Source organism: Magnolia sinica, chromosome 3, assembly GCF_029962835.1.
Source record: "Magnolia sinica isolate HGM2019 chromosome 3, MsV1, whole genome shotgun sequence".
Lineage (NCBI taxonomy): Eukaryota > Viridiplantae > Streptophyta > Magnoliopsida > Magnoliales > Magnoliaceae > Magnolia > Magnolia sinica.
The window spans coordinates 39,144,066-39,167,906 of record NC_080575.1 but is presented as its reverse complement, the minus strand read 5'-3'; the positions used below and the strand labels follow the sequence as shown (position 1 = coordinate 39,167,906).

Below are 23,841 nucleotides of genomic sequence, written 5' to 3'. Positions count from 1 at the left end.
ACTACCAGCATTGCTCTGTATCTATGTTGTATCCTCTTGAAGATCCACCTGCATCTAACAACTTTCCAGCCCACTGGAAGCTCCACCGGCTCCCATGTGTCGATCTGGGACAATAAGTCCATCACATCGTTCATAGTCACTTTTCACTTCTCATCACCAGGCTCACCTGGAGCCATCCGAATAGTAGATGGATTCCCCTCATCTTTAACGAGAGCATATACGATGTTGGAGCCATCCATGTACCTCGCCGATATCATGCGATTATGTTGTGTGATTCTTCTTACGAGTGGCTGCTCCATATTCACAACCCCAAGTGTTAGGGTCGCGATGTAGTAATAATCTCGGTAAGACTGAAGTCGAATCCACATGGACTAATCTTTTATGTCTATTTTGAGAGCAATTAGAATCAAAACTAGGAGAAGATCTAACTTAAATCAGGAAAGTAGGGAGTAATTGTGAGATGTTGAATTTAGAAACTTAAGAATTTAAAAGTGGGACCTAGGGTTTCCAGGGATCCACTTGTAGCTGTTAGGATGTTTCCTTATTTGATTCAAGGCACTCAATTGGACTTGGAGTCCCATCCTATCCAATTGGAAGATATTCAATAAGATCAGATCTGAACTTCCATTGACCTAATTCTCAACGGATGAAAGTTGTGAAAATTGGAAGTGATTCCATCACCTAACCATGCCCAGGAGACTATAGTAGACAACAGGATATAGCAATCCAACAACCAACATAGGAGAATTGTGAAGAATAGAAGGGATTCCATCACTCAGTCATGCCTAAGGGACGATGGAGAACAACAAGATTTCCTATTTTCACAAACTCCAAACAGAAAAAGAAGATACTTTAAGCTATTGCAGATCTATTGTAATTTAAGTCACAATAAACTATTAAAAACTAAAAGTATTCTTTAAATATCAAACTAAAATAAAAAGAGTTCAACAATAACAAGAATCAAACATGAAAAACATCTCAACCATGCTACAAGCTTCACCCCTTATCCCTATCTAAGGGATCTAGCCAACCATAGACATGATTAGATTAATAACCCTAAAAGAAAGCATTAAAAACTAAGAAGAAGGGAAGAAGAACTCTTGGGAAGCGGCTCCGCCCTTTTGCTCTACTTCTTCAAACCCTAGATATCCTAAAAAGACTTAGGAAACCCCTATTTATAAACCAAGTTCTGCAAAATCACAAATTTGGATAAAATTTACGTAGTCTGCACAAACACTGTGTAACCGGTTCGATGTCATCGAAGGGGTTTAAATCTAGAAGTCGTACTTTTTCTTCTTTCGTACTGCGTAAGTCTTTGTTTCATCGAACTGTCCTTCGATGTCATCGAGCAAAACTTCGATCCATCGAATAAGTCTTTGAGTCATCGATAAAGTGTCCAAAACAGTCTAGCGAATTGCTCCATAATTCTTCAATAAATTTGATGGCATCGAGCACCTTCCTTCGAGTCATCGAACATGTCTTCGATTGATCGAGAAAAGCACCCAATATGTCCAGCAACCAACTCGATTTTCCCTCATAAATTTGATGTTGTCGACTAGTGTTCGATGTCATCGAATATATCTTCGATCTCATCAAACAGTTCTTGATGGCGCAGTCTTTGTGATTTTTGTGTTTATTCTTTCGACTTATTTCCTTCTCCGCTTGGTTTTCTTAGATCTTGAAGTCTCGAAATCTTCAATCTTGGTCTCCAAAGATCCATTCTTTACTTTGACAATTCTTGAACACTAAATCTATATTTTTAGTATTCTTTTCAATCTAAGCTCTTAAATTCACCTAGCAACACAAATACATGTAAAATATACCATTAAGCCATATTATGTTTGTAAAACCAAGAAATAACTGGGGGATAATATACAATATTTGACCCTCAACACTCCACCTACTCTGTATCTTTGTCCGTGTGTCTCGCCCTTCATCCCTTGCCCGCTCATGTGGCCATGCCCAGCATGCTACACATGTGCAGAGGTGGAATCCACTACAGCCGCTACAGTTCACCCGTTGAAGTGCTCCCGATCAACCTATAAAGATTGTCGAGTTGTTGCACTTTCATGATTACCCGTGTCCTTTTAGATACTTTAAGGGCACCATCAAGTCCGGTGAACTTGCATTAATTTGCCTCAAGTATACTGAGAGAGATCAGGCTCTTCTTCATGTCGGGAATGTGCCTCACCTCAGTTAGGGTATGCTCTGTCCCATCAAACATCTTGATGCGTACCGTACCAATAGCCACAACATTGTAGGCACTGTTATTACCCATAAACACATGTCCACCATCGTATTCTCTGTATCTGGTAAACCAATTCTGATGAGGAGTCATGTGAAAGGATGCCCCTATGTCTAGAATCCACTCGCTCTTACGATCATCGTATGGGCGTCTGATCGTAGACACAGACAAGACATCACCATCACAACCACTCGATTCATCTGACGTGGCATCGTTGGCCTCCCTGTACGAAGCCTCAGATTCTTCTCTCTTAGATTTAAAATTTGCATAATCTTCTTCATGTGTCCTTCCATCTTACAGTTCCAGCGCTTTAACTTTCTTTTGCCCTTGCCCTTGGATTTAGATCTAGAGCTTGAAGATCTTGTACTTTGCTCAGAATTTTTGCCCCTCGTACTCAGTGCATCGGAAGATGTCCTCATGTCACCGTTAAACTTTCTCATGGCCTTCCCTTAAAGAGCTGAGATAACGGCATCGACACTCAGGATTTTATTTGCGGTGCACATCATGTCTTTAAATGACTTATACGATGTCGGAAGAGAATTCAACAACATATATGTTTATTCCTCATCTTTAATCACTTCCTCCATATCTAGCACATTGCACACCAATTATTAAAGTTGCTAATGTGGGCCTCCAGATCTCTACCCTCTGCCATCCTGAAATTATACTACTGTAGATTCAAGTGAAAGTGATTTTCAAAGGATTTTTTCGCATATGCATCTTTTAACTTCGCCATAACTTAACTATAGTTTTCTCTCTCATAACATTGTAAAGAACCTCATCCGTGAGACACAAATGGATGGAAGCTAAAACATTACTATCAAGAGTCTCCTATTCTTCATCATTCATAGTCGATTTTAGCTCCTCAAGAGCCTTAACTTCGCCTTGCTTGGTTAATAGATTAATCTTCTTAATCATCCATAACTCAAAATTATTTTTTCCTAAGTACTTCTTAATATTAAACTTGGCGTTCCCATTGATGCTAATCCTGCAGATTCAGATCTGTGCCCCAACGATTGCTTTGATACCACTTATTGGGATTTGTTTTATGGAATCACACAGAGATGAATGCAGGATAACAATCCAAGAGCACTAAGCAAACACAAGAGAACACAAAGATATAACGTGGAAAACCCTTTCGGGATAAAAAATCATGGCACAAAGCAATAGAAATCCACTATGAAAAGCATAAATTACAAAGAGAGAGGACTTACCCGATTCGAACAACCTCGAATCTCACCCTTGCTACACCCTTTGCAACCCTAGAATCGCTTCTAAAAACCCTTGAATGCCTTGGAATTCCCTTGGAATACCTCATAGTTCCGTATACAACCCTTTATATAGCTTTAGAATCAAGTAGAACCGAAATAGGAAACAAAAATCGCAGAATCTGCATTTCTGCAAATGAATCTACGTAAGCCTTCGATGACATTAAACTAGCTTTCATGTCATCAAAAAATGACAAAAACAGTCCAGCGACCGGGGCTGAAAATCTTGAAAAAACTAGATGGCATCGACCGGCTTCGATGACATCGAACAATGAATCATCAGATTGAAGGCATCTGACACCAACAACTACCACATTTTCTTTAAAATTTAGCTCTTAGTTCCTACTCTAATCATAATCTGGCACATATGGCTTTCCATATGAGTAATGCATCTGGGTGACACACGCGAAGGAATACTAAAGTAGCTCCATTGTTTGGCAAGCATTATCAATGGCAGATCGCAAAGGTCTAGTTAGTTTCCCTTTTTAACATGATTTGATCACACAAATCTTGTGGGATATGACTTACATTTGGTATAAGAACTAACTGTGCTCCAACAAAAGTGATAAGGCCCTACAAATCATGTTTTTTTTTTTTTTTTTATAAAATTTAAATTTAAATTTCTTATTGAAGATTGATGTCGATGCAACACAAACCTATATATGTGTGAAAAAATAGACTCTGCATGATAATAAAATGTTAATTGATGACTTTAGATTTACTAATTCTATGCCTTTCTTAATTTTTTTTATTGCAACCTTGGAGCCATGAACTCCCATTTATATAGGTTAATTAAGGGATTCATGGCAATAATCAAAAGAAAATAATCCAAACACACTAAACAAACACAAAGAGCACGCAATGATTTTAACGTGGAAAAATCGTTTCGGAAAAAAAAAAAAAAAAAACCATGGTACAAAGTGACAGATGATCACTATGGAAGCATAAATTACAAAGGAAGAGAGCTTACCTAATTCGAACAACCTTGAATCAAACCCCTTGCTATACCCTTAGAATCCTTTGGACAAATCAGAAACCCTAGCAATACCTCCCAATCCCGTTTAAACCCATATATTTAGCCTATGAAAGGATCCCAACCAAAATCGGAAACAAATTGCACAAAATCGCAACTCTACGAAAAATCTACGCGGAATCTATCGATGACATTGAACAGTCTTCAATGTCATTGAAACTAATTCTTTGATGGGATCGAAGCCACGTCGATGGCATCGAATAAACACATCAACTGTCCAGAGACAAAACATAATTTTTTGAAAATTCTCGATTGCATCGTGCTATGTTCGATGGCATCGAATATTTCCTTCGATGTCATCGAACACCCTCCGATGGCATCGAAAAGACACCCTAATAGTCCAGTGATCAATTGGAGAAAATCTGAAAAATCTCGATAGGATCGAGCACGGTTCGATTCCATCGAAGGTGACATTGAACAGACCATCGATGACAAGATTTAAGACATAAAAAAATAAAAATAATTACTTAGTCATACAGTTTGATGTGTAATTGGTTCCCACTTCATAATTGTTTCAAATTTCTTAATATCCTAATTAATATTCAAATCAATCAAAGATAATTGGGTAGATCTTAGCCATGGATGTTTCTTTCAACAACATGGGACACACATGGCACATATGTGCAAACTGTGGGTTAATGTGGACAGTTTGTGATAAGCATCTAGTTAGGCCCACAAGGTTATGGTGGCACAAATGGTTTTATAGGCCTCAAGTGCAGTGTTCTCTCTACATTTGGGGAGTTATAGGTAGTATACTCTATGTGTATGTGAAGTAAGTCATGATCTGTTTATTCATGGAGGTGTGGAGAGGCAAGTCATGAGATGTCATATATATATATATATAATTTACCTCTCAGTCCCCAATTTTGATCTCAAATTGGAAAATGTGGATTTTCCATACAAGTCGTGCATATGGATGATAGATGAGAAGTAAGATGAATTTAACTATGTCGTCATTACCTTCCACAAGCACCTTCAATAGTAGATCACATAGTTATGTTTTGTTCCTTTTCATCATGATTGGATCACAGAGATCTTCCAGAATACAGAGTACACCCAGTGCATCCAAGCATGAAGGCCTACATTTGTAATACTAAAAAAGGTCCCGAAATATGTAGAGTAAACTGTAAAAGAATCACTGTGATCTAGCAATTCAAATAATCTAATTAATGACTGAAAATTGAATGACCCTTACTTGGAAAATTGTAAGTCTATTCTCTGATCTGGATTATTTGTCATTTAGACCCGCCCTCTCATCGTGAATATCAAGAATGACTTTGATCGTGAATTCCATTTCTCTCATCAATGGCAAAGAAAATATGCTATCCTGATTGATGATATCATTATTTGTCATCTATCATGTCAGCTTCTCCTTTTATTATCCATGCATATTGAATACCACCTTGATCATAATATCTCCCATGTAATCAATGCCCATAAGATGGACAGACATGATTGATCATATTGAAAGGGTCCAATCATCTACCTACTCCATCCATCTTGTGTGTCCCTACTCTGTTTGGGTATAAATATTATAAATCACTTTGATTATACGATGTAAACCAGCAGGTTGTTAGCTAAGAAAATGGACAATGATCATATTTGGAGGTCTGACTTCAAACTAGACCATCCATCATTTGGGCCCTATTTTTACTTCTCCTAAAACAAAAACATCACTTTGATCAAATAATCATAGCAATCTACATAATGGCTGAGAAAATGATTGATTTACTTTGATTATATTGATTATGTTTTGATTATTTATTTGGACCATCGATAACGTGGGGTTCAACTTTGATATTACTACCTCTTAAGAATCAATTGATCCAATAATCCTAAAAAATTAAAAAAATTAAAAAAATCTCACGTTAGGAATATGGATGATCGAGATTGATTAATCTACAAAAGGTTTTGTCATCAACCGCCCATTATGTGGGTCCCACCTCTGATTTCTTGTTAATATGAAAATCACTCAGATAATCAAAAAATCTAAGCTGTGGCCTGGAAAGTAGGCGTTCCAGAATGATTATATTTAAAAAGTTCTTATTGGTTTAGACCATCCATCATGTAGCACATTGCTTTTATTATTTGTATCTCACAGAAATGACTGTGACCAGATTAACTTATACTTCTTATCAATTGATAAAGAAAATGGATGATCTAAATTGATTATATTGTATGAGCTATACTCCTATCCATCATGTAGGCCCTCCATTTCATTGCACATAACTCACAAGAATCACTCTATAAAACTATTTTGATCACCCCATCAATCTATGTTTCGTATATGAGAAGTATTTGTTCAATGGTAGGCACCATTCATTCTGTGCTCGTGTTCAATTCTTGATTGTGCATGCCCCTCAAGAGTCAAATTCATGTAATTATCCAAGTCATGTGACCAATGTCCAAGAAAATAGGTGTCCACATCGATCATGTGGGGCCCACCTCCAAACCATCCATCATTGGTAACATAAATTCCATAGTTTTAAAACTCGTTGACTCAACTTGGAATTTGGCTTAGTTGGCTCAACTAGGAGAATCCAAGTAATTTACCAGGAAGCACACTGGTCAATGCGACCTAGTCTGGAATAGACAAGTCATATATATATATATATATATTTGACACACGCACTCACACCCCCACACACACATGCACTCACACCACCGTGGTTTTTTCACCACAATGGGTACTCATACGAGCTTAGTATTATTTTCACATTTATTTTAGTTTTAAAAACTTTTAAATATTTTAAATATACCTATTTTAATTATTAGATATTGAGTTGTGTCAAGTAGAGGGAAGGGATTTGGATTCTGGAGGATTTCAAAATCTCCCCCCAAAAAAATGTTCTTTTAGAGTTCCACCTCAAAGCTATAATTTCACATGTACTTGATTTAGTACAGACTAAAATCCACTCCATCGCATGGGATTTCAAATCTATGCTTCCAAACGATGGTCGTGATCTCATACAGGCACTATGCTTATTTCAAACTCGAATTTGGATTTGACCATTCCATATTTAAACAGCTAGTCGACTAGTCACGCCTTTGGTCTATTCCATTTGTGTTGGCGCTATGGTGACCGTAGGATTTGTCTTGCGCGCGTCCATGAATGAAATCACAACCATCCATCTGCCTTGAATGCTAATCCATTAACTATTTTGATAATTTGCATCCTTGCTTGGCAGGAAAGAAAATGTACTATATCACGTGGGTTTTACAATTCTTGACTCTAGTTCTTGGGAACATGGGATTCATCCTTCTTGGAGGCAGAGCTCTGAAGGTATGCTTGTCATGCATACATGCAAACCCACTTACGGATGTGTTGTGCATATATGATCATTTTTAGCATCACGTGAGCATAAACGTAACATGCACCTTAAGTTTTCACACATATTGCATGAGCTAAAAGGACCTTACATGCACGGATCCATATATGTACACGATTACTTGCACAAGTACTTGTCTGGTAGTACCGAACAAATAAAGAGAAATTGTTACATATAACAAGGAATAAGTGTTACGTGCAGTGCACGTGGAGAGAGAGGAAGTGTTAAGAGGAGAGAATTTGAGAGAGCATTAAGAGGTAAGAGACAAAAACCAAAGGAAATGATGTGAAATGTGGGAGGAGCATACTAATTATTCACAAAAAATAAAATAAAATAAAATAAAAAGAGGATAAAATAAGTAAAATTTAAGTTGCTTGTTTATGAGAGGGAAACGGGGAAGGACAAAGCAAAGGAGGTCTGCGGAAGAGGCGGGTTTTTTTGAATTTCAAATTTTCGTCGGCTAGAACTTCGGCGTTCTCTGCCCTGCGGCGATGCTACTGACACCCCTTTTTTCTCATATTGCGGGGGTCTCAATGTATCCTTGCTAAGGAGTGTTGTTTCTGTTCCTGGGGTGGGCGGCCTCAACTTTTCGATCTCCGATTCAAGGGGCTATGGAGGAAGGGGTAAGGGAGAGTCACTAGGAGCAAGTTTCGTATAGGAGAAATTGCATTAGTCAACCCCCATTTACCATCTTTGCTGCGAATCTGACCTTTGACACTTCAAAAGACGATCTAATCCGGATTTTCAGCAGGTTTGGGAAGTTGGTGGGAGTGCATCTTCCTCGGGATCATGTTCGTAGGAGATCCAAAGGGTATGCGTTTGTGACTTTCTGCTATGAGCAAGAGGCTTACAATGCAGCCAACTGCCTCCACGGGAGGAGAATAGACGGTCGGATTGTATCACTTGCCTGGGCCAAGAGCTCTAGGGAAAAAGGGAGCTGGGGTAGGAGGCCTAGCCCTAGTCGGAATCAGCGAGCTGCCCCTGCTCCGTATCAAAGAGCTGATACCCAAAAGTCGTATGTGGCGGCTACAAGGGCTTTCCACCCTTTCGGTAAGACTACTATTCCTTCAGAGATTCGTCCATTGGATGAGTGCGCCAAGCCTATCATCATTGAAATAGATCCTCAGCATGTTGATCAGCTGGAACAAGTTCTCGCCTTAGCTCTAATAGCATTATGCTATAGAGAAGTTTCCATTCTGCATCTTGTAGATGAACTTTGAAAATCATCTTTGGCGGCATCTCTGGTGGATTTCACCCGTCTAGGTCTAAAGAAGTTCCTTATCAAATTCCAATTGAGGCAGGAATTGGAGAGTTTCGAAGCAGATCGGGATTTACAGAGCCATATGTGCATTTCAGAGGTTTCAGTCTGGTCGACACGGGAAACTTCTCTTCTGCAAGGGGTGTGGATCCGTCTGATGGGTATCCCATCTAATGCCTGGTATCCCACGGCTATTAAGGGATTAGCTAAATCTTTCAGGGAGGTTGTCGAGATAGATAGCATCGCGGCATTAGGAGTATTTAATTCAGGCATTTGCGAGAGTTCGAGTAAAGCATTGCAGGAACCCTGACTTGCTAAAAGTGAGGATCCTAAAGGTGAAGGGCCAGGAATTTCCTATCTATGGAGTTCTAGAGAGTCAGATGTGTGAGGGGGGTTGTTTAGATTACAAGGCAGAGTCTGCTAGAGGCATAGAATTGACGAGAGCCTGGGTTAAGAAGGCTTTCTACAGAGCTAGGGGTGGCCAGAAGTTCTGCCCACAACCTGTTTGTGAAAATGTTACAGAGAAGTGTGCCTAGGCAGTTCAGTATTCCAACCCCAGCGAGGATATGCAGATCATTCTCTCAAGGTCTCATCCCCTTACCCGGGAGGGGGGCGAGGTTGGTCAGGCTAGGAGTCAAAGTTTAGAGAAGTCCCTCCTGTCATCTCTTCCACCCTGCTACGGAGAGGCTATGCAATGCTCTGGCAGTAGGACGCTTTCGGGGTGGGAGTGTAATTCCAAGATTTCTCCTAAAAGGGAAGATGACCCATCCTTGGATCCATTCCAGGATAGGGAAGATCCGAGCTTACCAGTTCCGCTTCAAGTGTGTTATCCGATTGGTCTTGATGCCATGAAAGATGATCTCAGGGGCAGGGTGAATTGTGCAGAACAGAGACTCAATGCCCAGTCGTCAGCCAGCACTGATAGCAGACTGTTTGTTGCAGTGTGTTGCACAAAGGAGCCAATGTTACTCGCGGGGCTGAAGGATGGTGCAGAGAGCATGCGGATAGTAGAAGGTCAGCAGAGAAGGCAACAACTACATGATAGGCAAACCCTTTTAAACAGCAGCACTAGCGAATTATCTTCCCCAAAAGCAGTCCAATGCTCGAAAGAATGGAGGTGGGGGCACCTCATGGGAGACAGACTCTTATCAAACTCTAGAAGGGTGAGATCAATCGGCTGCTCGCCCATTCGAGTAAACAAGGCAGCATCAGATTCTTGTAGATATTAGGGTCATATGTTAGGACCTAAATATGATCGGGGTAGCAGTTGGAATCAGCAACAGGCTCTTTAAAACCAGGGCATAGCAGTAGAGCAATTAGGTTACATTTAAGTAGACCTATTGTCGTATTTTGGGACTAAGGTTTAGGCAGATGATTCTGAACAAAGGAAAAAGCAGTTAATGGCAGGCAGGATTGATAGCCTGGAGGGGATAAAAGACACGGTTGAGTAGAACTATCGGCGACAAGAGGGAAAGCCAAAGACTGCTAAAAAGAAATCTGCAGGGCAGAATTATCAAGCAAGATTACAAGTGAAAGGCAGAAGGAGATTTGTCTCAAGCAAGAAGATGGCCGGGCTGATGGAAGAAGGAGAATGGTTTTGTTGGCTACGACGGCTCAAGAGAAGGTCAATTAATTTAGGGTGTGTTACGGATGGATAGCGTGATCATTTGGAATGCTCGGGGGGTAGGCAACAAACCAACAATGAGGACTTTAAAAAAGATAATTCGTAAACATACCCCTATGCTTGTTGCAATTTTGGAGCCGATGGCGAGAGAGGAAAGAAGAATAGCTATTGCTCTTAAGTCGGGATATCATTCCTCAGTCTCTAATGGTGGTTCTGGGGGTAAGATTTGGATCTTTTTTCAAAATCATCTCTCAGTTACCATACACTCTTTGTCCAATCAAATGCTCTCTTTAAACGTCTTGTTGCAGAATTGCAGGGTGCCAGCCCTTCTAACCATAGTTTACGCCAAATGTTCCCATATCCTCAGGAGTGCTTTATGACAGGATTTAGTGAACTTAAGTAGAGGTGTGTCAGGGCCTTGGGTTATGGGCGGAGACTTCAATGCTATAGTTGAAGCTAGAAAAAGAAGAGGTGTAAGTGTGGCAGGCAGAATTAGTATGTTCAAATTTTCAGTGGCTATTCAGAATTCAGGGCTTTTGGATGTGGGATTCATCAGAAATTTCTTCATGTGGAGTAATAATAGAGTAGATCAATATCAGACTTGGGCTAGATTGGACAGAATTTTGGTTAATGACAGGTGGGCCGCAACTTTTCAATCCTTTAGAGTAAATCATTTAGCCTGAGTAAATTTGGATCACTCACCTCTCCTGCTCTCTTTCCCAACACTCAATCAACTGGCAATTAAACCATTCAGGTACCAGTGTATGTGGTCGTTGCATGACTCTTTCCAGCAGGTGGTTAAGAAAGCATAGGAGGGAGATTTCTCGTATAACCCCATGATAAATATCCAACTTAAGTTGAAAAAGTCCAAGCAACTATTAAAGGTATGGAACAAGGAAGTGTTTGGGAATGTTTTCAATCAGATTAAAGAGGCTGAGGCTGAATTAATTCAGGTGGAGAACAAAATGTAGAATGATGGGGCTGAGGCGTTAATGCTTAAAAGTTTGTCAATTAGGAGAAGATTGGCTCAGTTAGAGCTTATGGAAGAGGTATATTGGAAGCAAAAAGCTAGGAGTTCGTGGCTAAAGGAAGGTGACAGGAACACCCATCACTTTCATGCATCAGCTCGGGAGCGCATTAGGGGAGCGACTATTACTGAGATAAAGGACAGTAATGGTGTATCAATATCTGATGCGGCACAAATGAAGGTTGAAGCGGTGTAATTCTTTTCTAGGCTATTTTTGGAGGATCATATTACTCGTTCAGATGATCTGCTTTCAGCTATTCCGTCAGTGCTTACTCATAGGGAGATTGCTACTCTTTTGGCTGTTCCAACTAGTATGGAGACTTTTGAGGTGATCAAATCTATGCCTATGGATAGTGCTCCCGGCCCAGATGGTTTTCCAGTGTCATTCTACGCTGATTGCTGGCAGACGATTGGGGAGGACATCCACAAGGCAGTGTGTTTTTTCTGGAAGGGGTCAGATGCCTAGAGCTTTTATGGCGTCTTTGATTAGTCTTATTCTAAAAAAGTCGGTAGCCACAGAGTTTGCCAGCTATCAGCCGATAAGCCTCTGCAATGTTATTTACAAAATCTTCTCCAAGATCCTGGCTACCCGCTTGAGTAAGATTGTCCCTACACTTATTCCCATGGAGCAAGGGGCTTTTGTGCAAGGTAGGTCAATTACAGAACATATTGCGATGGTGCTTGAGGCGATGTGTAACTTGGATAGGAAAGCTCGAGGTGGAAACCTCATTTTCAAGCTTGATATTGAAAAAGCCTATGACAGAGTCGATCGGGATATTCTTAAGAAGGTGATGAAGCGCTTTGGATTTAGCGAAAGATGGATTGGTTTGATGGAAGCGTGCTAGGGTAATAGCTAGTTTTCAGTTCTTTTTAATGGGGAACCCACGGGGTTTTTCAAATCATCTAGAGGTCTCCGTCAGGGAGATCCAATATCCCCAGGGCTGTTCATCCTAGTGGCGGAGGTCTTCTCTAGAAATTTTAAGCAATTGGTGGAGAGAGGTTGGTGTAGGCCATTTAAGTTACAGAGTGGCTGTCCTATAGTTTCCCATCTTTTATTTGCTGATGATACTTTACTGTTTGTTAATGGCATCCATGATTCATTGCGTTTAGTGAAGTCTTTTCTAGCTGCATTTCAAGAATCGTCTAGGCAGAGGATAAACTTCAACAAAAGCAGCTTCTTATTTCCATCTAAGATGGCGATAGGCAGAATCCGTAATATCGAGAGAGCCTTGGGATTTTCTAAAGCTAGAGCAGGTGTGCATTACTTATGGATCCCTCTCTATAAGGGGAGAGTCTCCTCGGCCTCATTTAAAGCATTGATAGACAAGGTGGGTAGCAGAATTTCAAGATGGCAAACCAGATTTCTGTCACAGGTGGGTCAGTTAATGCTCATCAAGCACGTCTTGGGTAGCATTCCTCTTCACACAATGACAACTACGAAAGTCCCGAGGCAATTGATTGAAGAATTAGAGCGCAAGTTTGCGCACTTCTTTTGGGGATGGGCAGATGGCAAAAAGAAGGTGCAGTGGGTAGCATGGAGAAAGCTTACAAGACCTATTGAAGAAGGTGGTGTAGGCATTAGGTAATTGGAAGAGGTGTTGCTGGCTCTTCACAGGAAAATGGCGTGGAATGTAAAGTTTGGGTAGAAGAAAAGCCCATGGGTGTTGTATATGAGAGCCAAGCATCGGAGGGACTTATAAGATGGTAGTACGGTTGCCTTATCGTCGTTGGCTTCCCCTTTTTGGAAAGAAATTAGAAATGAGCTTCCGGTTATTGCAAATAATATTCAATGGCAAGTTGGGAATGGCGAGATCAATGTTTGGTCTACCAACTGGATGGGGCTGGGGCCCCTTCAATCTTTGGTGAGCATGCCTATTCCACAGGAGCTACAGTCTTTATAGGTGAAGCATTTTATAGGTACTGCGGGTCCTATCTCTCCATCCTCTGTTAACCTTTATCTGTCTCAAGATACTTTTAACTTCATAGTCTAGAGGGGTTTGGTGATATCAGATGAAACTTCGTCCTATTTCTGGCCGTTAGATTCTTCGGGTGCCTTTTTGACTAAATAGGCGTGGTAGTTGGGAAGGGAAACAGTGCAGGGCAGTTGGTGACATACTTGGATCTAGCATCTGAAAATTCCTCCTAAGATATCTCTTTTTTGTTGGAGATTAATGAAGGGAGCCATTCCTGTGGATGCTCAAGCTCAAGGCAAAGGTGTCCAGATTGCTTCTAGGTGTTCTTGCCCATATGGCGGTAGCAGGTCCAGCCCACAATTGAAAACTCTGCAACATCTGTTTTTGTACGGTCAACAGGCGAAAATAATTTGGTAATATTTTTCAGCTGTTTGCGGTATCTCTTATTTTTCCCACCTTGCAGTTGATGACCGGATAGGTAATGGACGAGTGCGGCTGCTCCTGGTGCAGCGTCAGCCATCATCAGGAAGGTTGTTCCTCTTCTAATTTTATGGGAGCCATGGAGAAGTAGAAATGGGGCCAGGTATGAAGATCGCCCATCGCCGACTTCCGTTTCTATAGCCCACATCAGGTGGTGGGTGACCGCCTTGCTTGAGGACCACGTCGAAGTGAAGCAGCTGCTAGCTGGGGTCAGATTTAGAGGCCAGCCTCATGTCAGGCGCTCATGCCCAGTGAAGGTGATCAAATGGGGGAAACCAGCCAAAGGCTGGGTGAAATTAAACGTTGATGGATTGATGTGTGGTAATCCAGGCCGTTCAGGTGGAGGTGGGGTCTGTAGGAGTGCAGATGGTAAGCTGCTCTTCACATTCTCAGCTGGTTATGGGGTGGGGACTAATAACAGGACAGAATTGAGAGCGATTCATGATGGCCTAAACTTATGCCTAGAGCATGGGTTTCAAAAAATTGTGATTGAATCGGACTCCACGGTGGCGGTGAGCCTTATTTCTAGAAATCCTCCCGTTCCTTAGCAATGACGTATGTGGGTCAGTAGAATTAACAAGCTGGGACGGCTTGCTTCATTAGTTTTTTCGATGATTCGCTAAGAAGGAAATGGTCTGGCGGATGGGATGGCGAGGGAGGGTAGCCAGAAGCAAGTAACCAAAGTATTCGATAATATCGAGGATCTCCATTCTCATGCGCGCGGGCTCTTATTCTTGGATAGGACTAGGCTTGGCTCTGTTGGATCCTCTCATGTGTAGTTGCATAGATTTTATTTTATTTTATTTTTTATTTTTTTTGGTGGTAGGGGAGGCCGTGGACGGTTGTCCTCTTGTTGGGCTTCCCTGTTTGTTGGTCATGGGTCACCTACTTCATATGGTGCTGTAATAGTTTTGCTCATATTTATACAAAGATTCTTTTTGAAAAACAAAAAGAAAAAAAAGTTGCTTGTTTAGGTAGATAATATCAAGCCATAAGTTTATAAGCATCCAAAAATTTTAAATTTCATAAATACTCTTATCTTAAAATTCTCATTTTTAGGAACTTAAAATTTCAAAATTCTATAAAACTTATCTTGAAAATCTTAATTTATATCTCCTTAAAACTAATTGGATGGGAAAAAACTATGCATTTACTATGCACTATAAGTTATAGTGTTACAAGTTGCATTTTTACTGTAGAAGTCATGTTGAGAGGATTTTTAATTATCCTAAATTTGATAATAGTAAATTTAATCGATTAGGTATAGCCAGTGTGTTGGATCAGATTTAGTAATATGTGCGATGGTTTGTATAAACTTAATTTAAACACTATTTGCTCAAATCCTTATGCCATGTATGTGAATAATGAAATAGAAGACATGACTAAAGAAAAATAATCCATACTCTATCATTACTATTTAAGACATATTTTCAAAGAAAGAATGAAAAGGTTAGTGAAAGATAAAATACTTGGGCCTCTAGACTTCATTAACTTTAATGTGTGTGTGGATTAATTAAAAGAAAGTAGAGCAAATATCAAATAATGGTTCTATAAAGAGTTCAAAACCTCTCAAAATAATACATATAAATATATGTGATGCTTTTCTTAGCTCATAATTAGAAATTCGATACTCTTAATTAAAGTTTGTAAAGTATTCAATGCTAAAGTATAAAATCAACTTAATCAAAATATCGAAGTTGTAGCATTGGATAGGGGTTGTGAGTTCTATAGTAGATTTGATGAGACCAGTTGTAATCCAGGGCTGTTAGTTAGATTCTTATAATGACATGGCATTGGAAATGCAATGGCAGAAGATTCGTATGATGACATGGCATTTAGAATGCCATGGCAAAATGGTATAGCTGAAAGGCACGAATTTACCTAGCCTATTACACTTGCATATTTTTTTCTCTTTTGGGAGGGGGGGGGGGGGGCATTCCCGACCAAGGAAAAACTTTACAACCCACATGAAAAGAAATTAGACTTTGGAACCTTAGTGGATACTTCATTAAATATCCATATAGATCCAAAGGTATAGGTTTTGTTGTCATACCCACATTATGAGAATCACGGAAACTGAAAATGTCAGATTCCTTAAAAGTGGGAGATTAGTAGGAGTGAGGAAACATGTAAAGTGGTGTTTGAGGAAATATAAGATTTAACGTCGTAACTCATAAATTAAAAAATGTGAAAGTCTCATAACTAGATGATTATATCAGCCAAGTCGAACTCCTACAACTGGAACATCTGCACATAATTGTCATTAATCTATCCAATTAAAATGCACCACTTCTAGAAGTCCCAAGATGATCTTAAAGACTATGAAAACCTATCATTCTAGATGATTATGCAATGCATGTATAGGAGGATGACATTGAGATTATAAGTAATGTTCAAAAATGTTTTCACAAGTGATGGAATGTCAAGATTCTTCAAAGTGGATCAATGTATGAAAAAAAAGTTGAAATCCATGAGCCATAATGGAGTTGGGATCCCATCGAGTTACCAAAGGATTGTGAATTATTGGTTGTAAACAAGTCTATAAGACCAAACACAATTCCAAAGGAAACATAAAAGGATTCAAGGTCAAAGTAATGACAAATGGATACACCCAACATAAGGGAATTGACTAAAGAGAAAATTTCTTCTATCTCTAAAAAGGGTTCAGTTAGAATAGTAATGGCATTAGTAGTTCATTTTTACCTTGATTTTCACCATATGGGTGTGAAAGAAATTTTTTTGAATGGGAATCTAAATGAAGTTATTTGCATGGAACAATTTGAAGGAATTTCAATGGATAAAAAAGAACATTTAAGCCCTGTTTGGAACGCGGGTTTAAATTGTATTGAATTGCATTAAGTGGAATTGACACTGTTATGGGGAAATATGGTCCGACTGTCCTCAGGGTCGGCTCGAGCCGACGAACATACACTCCTGCGCCTTCTCACCCAAAGAAACTAGAGTTCACTTCCCCAAGGATTGTTTTGAAGTACCCTGTTCAGTCTAGCTCGGTTTAGGACAGGCCCAAGGAGGTGATCAACTCGGTGAAGTTGAGGAAGAGCTCATTGAGGATAGATAGGACCGACGAGAAGATAGGTCCAACCTTCAGTTCAACTTGACCAATACAGAACTTCTGAGCTTCTTAGAGCAATCCCTGACCGATCAAACCGTTAAGCTTAGCTCGGATTAGCTCGGTGCTCGGCCCATTCTTAGTTGATCAATGGGTTCAGCTCGACTTAGTTCAGGTCGGTTTCATCTAATCAATCAGTTGGTGCAACTCGATTCCGACACATATAAATGAAAGTTCAGCCTGAATCTTTGTGATGTCCAATTTCTATAGCCTTTAACTTATTTATGAGTCCTGATAGCCTCCTCGGATCATTTATATACGGATCCACCAAATATGAGACAAAGGGCCCATACCATGCTGACCTACCTCCTCAGATGGATGGATGATCTCCCTCGGCTATGCACGACTCCAGGGTAACCATTGATACCCATCACTTACGTAACCGTCCACCACGTGATTCTTGGGTAACTGCCCACTTTCACCAGTCGCGCACATCTCATCTAATGGCTAAGATCGTGCTTAAATTTATGGACTACATGAAAAGGTACGCAGAATCTCTCGCCCTGAACCCTTCTATATGACTAGACCTAGATTCCTAGCTTGACTTTGGCATCGAAGAGTCCCCTGCTCTATCAGGGTCTCCTTTACTCTTCTCTTGTGCAGGTGCTTGAAGGTCGAAAGAGGGCGGTTCAGATTCTTACATCAACAGACACCATTATTACTTAATTATTATACGTCAAAAAATACTATGGTATTTTGATTGCTCAATCCCACATTAGGGATCAAAGTTCTCCTTTGGGAAAAAGACTTATCTAATGGAACTTGAGTTTGGTAGACCATAGAATTATAATTAATGTACCAAATTTTATAATTGTCACATGCAAATGTCTTATATGGATGGAAGAAGTGTATAAAACATATACATCAATGCGGAGCCCACATATGTTTTGGATTTCATAATCTACTAGAAATCTCACCGTGCTGCTTAGATTGGATGATATGATACTTGGATTAATTAATTTATTTTTTTACACACACTCACACATACCCCCACACACTCATGCCATAGTGGGATTTCACCACCTATGGATATTCGAACCCTTGACTGGGTGTTCAAACTCCTGAGAGTTTACTAGTGGAGCAAGAGTAATCATTCCCATTGTTTCTAAATGTTGGATATATTTACATTAGACCAAATGAAATTCCATACCACCCAATCCCTAAAAGTATCCTTGTTTGTCAATATACATGAGTGTTGAGTCTGTCAGTCAAGTGATCCCTAAATTGAAGACACATCAAGATGAAGGCATACGAACGTGCTTAAAAGGTAAACTAAGCCTCATCTACCCAAAACAAACCCTGATAGGTATATGCTCCTAAAAAGAACCTAACTTATCCACAAACTCTTTTAAAAATCTTCTAGTAAGATTGGGTTCTTCTTTGCAGTTTGAGCATAGGAGGAAGTTTGAAACATATAGGTAAAACCAATGTCTTGATGATTGCATTGATATGCAATCGAGGACAACTTCGATGGAATTGAACATGGTTTGATTACATCAAAATCAAGCCCATATAGTCTAGCAACAAACTGAACAAATACTGCGAATTATTGATTGCATTGAATGCAGTTCGATGACATTAAAACTTAAGTTTTGATGACATTAAACCTATTTCAATTGAATTGACTTTGGGCTTATTTTCTCCAAATCCAAAAATACTCTAAGTACTCCTCGATGTAATCTAACCTTCTTTGATAAAATCGAGAGTAAGTTATCGATGGCATCGAAGACTGTTCAATTGCATCGATATAAGAACCAGTTTGTCCAGCAACCTTTCCATGTAAAATCCAATATTTTTGATCACATCAAAGACCGTTCGATGTCATCGAAATTCAAATTTCGATAGTATCGAAGGTCTGATCAATTTAATCGAAATATGGACAAAACTATCCAACAACCAAAGTGTATTTTTTAAAGAATCTGATGAGATCGAAACTTCCCTCGATGACATCGAAGTGTATATCGATGATATCGAAGGGTTCTTGATGAGATCGAACATAATCTGATATGCACTCAATTGAATATCTTAGTGTAGGTAGTCAATGCAATCAGAGAAGGTTCGATGCCAATGAACTTCCAATTTTAATGGAATCGAAGACCATTCGATAGTATCGACAATGTCAGATTTCTGCCCATTTTTTTACAATTAGGAATCAACTTTATATATATCCATTTGGTAAAAAGAGCGAGAATTAAAGAGTGCTTGAGAGAGTTATTGTAATAGTTAATACCCTCATCCTCAAGCCCTCTTTTCCATAAGAGTTCATCATTCAATCCATAGCATAGGCATTTATTGTGATCTTCTTTACTTGGATTGAATTATGAACTTTGGCATTCATTGACTTTCCAGTAGCACTCTTTAATGGTAAATCATTGTACTAGAGCCCTTGAATTCTTAGCCATGGGAATCTTCTTAAAACTCTAAAGATAAATCATTTATTAGAGAAGTTTAGACCAAACCCTAATCCAACAACCTCATAGCATTGAATAGAGCATCAAATGGACAATTGCGGTTCAAGGGTGCTAAAGACTCTTCATTAACAAGAAGATCTTCTTCAACATGTGGTGACAAGGGGCTCACTCACAAGTAAGTATAAGAGTTCAAAGAGTTTGAAGCCTCTTCCTTGTGTAGGATTTAGTTTTAGAGTTTGTTCTCAAACTCGCTAAGACCTTTTGTAGACCTCCGACGGGAGAATATGTATAGTGTCCTTGTGTAAGATGAATTGCCTTGTGTAGGCATAGTGAGTTGCCTTGTGTAGGCACCGAAGGTTGTCTTGTGTAGAGTCCTTAGCTAACCTTACGTAGGTTGTAAAGGTTTGTGGTTAATCTGATTTAAAACCATTAGATAGTGAAATCCGGCACACTCTAGGGGGAAGTGCGTTAGCAGGGATTAGAGTAGGCAAGTAGCCGAATCACTATATATTGCTGCGTTTGTGATGATTGATCTTACCTATGTGTATTGATTGTTTGAATGTTTACATTATGCAGAATACATGGTTGATATAATGCAGCACTTAGATTTTTACTATCCCAGAAGTTGAATATGAATAACCTCTTGATAATCCTACTTAACTCATATTTAAAATTGGTAGAATTTACAATTAAGAAGGATTAAAGTTTTAAAAGTCCTATTCACCCCTCTCTAGAACACTTGGACATATATCCATACTTCAATAGTAGCGGTCCTACCGCAATTTCAATCCCACATTCTAAACCATCCCCTAGTGTCAAGGCTTAAGAAATCCATATATGGTCTTGAACAAGCCTCTGAACAATGTTATCTTAAGTTGAATGATAACATTATATCCTTTAGATTTAAGGAAACTATTGTTGATAGGTGTTGTGTGTGTGTACATATGTATATGTGTGATATATATATATATATATATGTATGTATGTATGTGTGTATGTATGTATGTATGTATGTATGTATGCACACACACACAAACACTTGAAGGTTAACAAAAATAAGTTTATATTCCTGATATTATATATGGATGACTTCCTACTTGTTACTAATCACGTTAGATTATTATTTAAGACTAGATCATTTTTCTTTAAGAACTTTGAAATGAAAGATATGGTTGAAGCAGCTTTTATGATTAGTATAAACATGTGTCATGATAGATCATAAGGACTGTAGGGTTGTCTTAAAAGGCCTATATCGAGAGAGTTTAAAAAAAATACGAAATTGAGAATTGTTTATCTACAGATGCACTGATGACGAGAGGTGACAAGTTTAGCTTAGTTTAATGTCTAAAAAATAACTTAGAACCAAATAGATGAAAATGATGTCATATGCTTTCACAATTGATAGTTTGTTGTACGATCAGACAAGCACACATCCTTGACATTTTCTTTACATTCGATATGTTAGAAAGATACTAGAATGATCTCATTATAAATTATTAGGAAGCTGCAAAGAATTTAATCTAATATTTATAAGTAATAAAAGATTACAAACTCACATATAGAAGAATCAAGAATTTGAGATAACTTGATTTTTATATTCCAATTTTGCTGGTTGCATAGATCGGATGAAGTCCACCTCAGGCCTTTTGTTCGTCCTAGTTAGCAGAGTGATCTCTTGAAAATGTGTAAAGCAAATGATTATAATGACATCAACTATGGAGGCTAAGTTTATGGCATGTTTTCAGACTCTAAGCTATACTATATGGCATGTTTGTGACATGTTTATGTTTCTTCGTTTGTTCTTTGGACTTGGTGTTATCGACTCATCATACTGCTGAGAAGGTATCGGTCACAACACTTTTTTTCTCTAAGAATGGCCAATACTTGAGTACTGCAAAGCATATAGAAGTGTGGGGCCTACTTTAAACAAATTTATAATTACACATGGACCCCACCTTCGGTGAACACATAGGCACATGTGTGCCTGACCTCCTCTATTAAGGGATCAGGTTGAAAATCACTATCCACCAATGTACGAAAACTTTTCTCAAAGGATAAACTTCACGCGGCATGAAACCTATGTTCTTATGTGGTGAATAGATATGTGGATAGGCATGGATGTTCAAGCATGTTATGGAGATATGTGTGTGAGTTTGTGCTAATGTGTGTATCCAAGGTGGGCATTGATTTACAAATGTGTTTAGGCAAACACATAAAAGTAGTGAACAGATATACATGCAAGTGTGGGCAAGCACATAAAAGCATGTAAAAGTGGGGAATGGATAAGATCTAATAGTACAGAATGAACATTCCAAGAAATGTGAGGAGATGCTTATCTATGGACATGGCATGTGTAGGCATCATTTGCTGAAAATAATTGTAGGACCCCACAGTTGCAATTCATGATGAGGGTTGAGGGTGGTTGTTCTCCTCTAGCTTTAGGTTTGTTTAGGTCGAGCGAGCATCAAGATGTATCAGATTTGAACCAAGGAGGGTTGATTATTTTTTTAATGTTTATTTGTTTGTTCTTCTTAGTAGACCTTATCAATGTTGGATGATACGATATGTGATGCCGATTACTTTAGAAAAAGGTATGGGACCTACCTTGGGTAAATGCACAGTTGCACATGGACCCAACCATAGTCAGACACCCATGCAAGTGTATGCCACCCCTTATAAACACTCTCAAGGGATCACACTCAAAATCACACTTTATCGGTTGTAAAAAAAAAGTTTTTCTTAAAGGATAAACATCACGTGGCATGCACCCCTGTCCTTATGTCCTTGACTAACCCACAAAAGGTGCTACATTCAACATGAAATTTTGTGTCTCAACCACACCTAAGAGATCAAGATTGTTAAATTATGGACACACATGTACAGTAGGTCCATGATAACTTGTAAAGGATAACATGTGACTGAACAAGATCATCTAGCCAGGGCATAAGATCCACCAATATGGCATTTGAGCAGTCTGAACAGTCTTATAGACTGAAAATGACATCTATGAGATTGGTTAATATATTTTGATTAGCAAGTAGACACCATTGATTAATTGCTTTTGGTATCTTGTTTGTGGGCCACATATTAGAACTTTAAGTTAATTTGATGAGTACAACTTTTGAGCCTCTTAGCCATTATGGGATGGTTAGTCCTATTAATGTCATTATCACGTGGAGAATTCAATGGATTATGCATGTTAGGCCTAAATCAAGACACCTCTTGACTGACTGTGTGATGGAGCCCATAAAAAAGTAAAGAAAATATTACATATGTGGCCTTATGGATCAATCAGGAGACGAAGCAAAGGGATGTGTAGGGCAACCTAAGATGCAAAAGAAAATTTGTTATTAAGATTCTCAAGGAATAAATAAATATTTCAAGGAGCATTTTTATCAATTTATGTGTAGAAAGTCTATTAATTCTGATTAGGAGATATATGAATAAGTAGAAAAAAATATGATGACATAATGGAGTAATTAATTAGATTATAGACACATTTGAATAATATAAGCTAAATTATAAAGGCATTTGGTAGTTTTTCTCTTTCCCATATGTATGTGTCGTCTATATCAATCACATGGTGCTTCAATTTCATTTTAGGAAATATAATTCGATTGATTCGTTCATTTGGATGTATGCAAAAGTGGACAAATTTTATGATGATTAGACACAATGTGATTTTATTGGATCACGTGCTTTAGTAAAAGATGGGCACAACTGAATATGTACTTGACCTAACAACTTTTAAACATATTATGTGGGCTCGATTCCTAATAGTGGCAAGTGATTTAATTAACTCCTTCCACATTAGGTCGCCACAGATGTCTATGGTGGCAGGGTCACTACATAATTCACGTCCTACACAAGTTACTTAATTGGATACTGTCTGACCACAGGTGGTACCATTGTAGATTTGTTATGTAGAAATTATCAGGGTTGTGAGCGTAAATATATAACATTAAAGTTAAAAGTACTTGTTCAATTTTTTTTTTCCATGTAACCTATTTACAAAAGGTGGCCAATATAATATGGGATGTTCTCTAAGTAAATGGTCTGGATCAATACTAGGTTGTGCACAAGGAAAACCTCTTAAGAATTTCTATAGCGATGAAAACAAGAA

At 38.9% G+C, this 23,841-nt stretch overlaps 1 protein-coding gene across 2 annotated transcripts in view; it reads left to right on the top strand.

The window, feature by feature from the left end:
• Positions 1–23,841, top strand: part of LOC131239827 (proline transporter 2-like) — a 135,186-nt gene that overhangs the window by 19,615 nt on the left and 91,730 nt on the right. For both annotated transcript variants that reach the window (XM_058237704.1, XM_058237703.1), the window contains exon 3: positions 7,735–7,829. In XM_058237704.1, the coding sequence (XP_058093687.1) occupies positions 7,735–7,829 (95 nt within the window). The remainder of the gene's footprint in view (positions 1–7,734; positions 7,830–23,841) is intronic.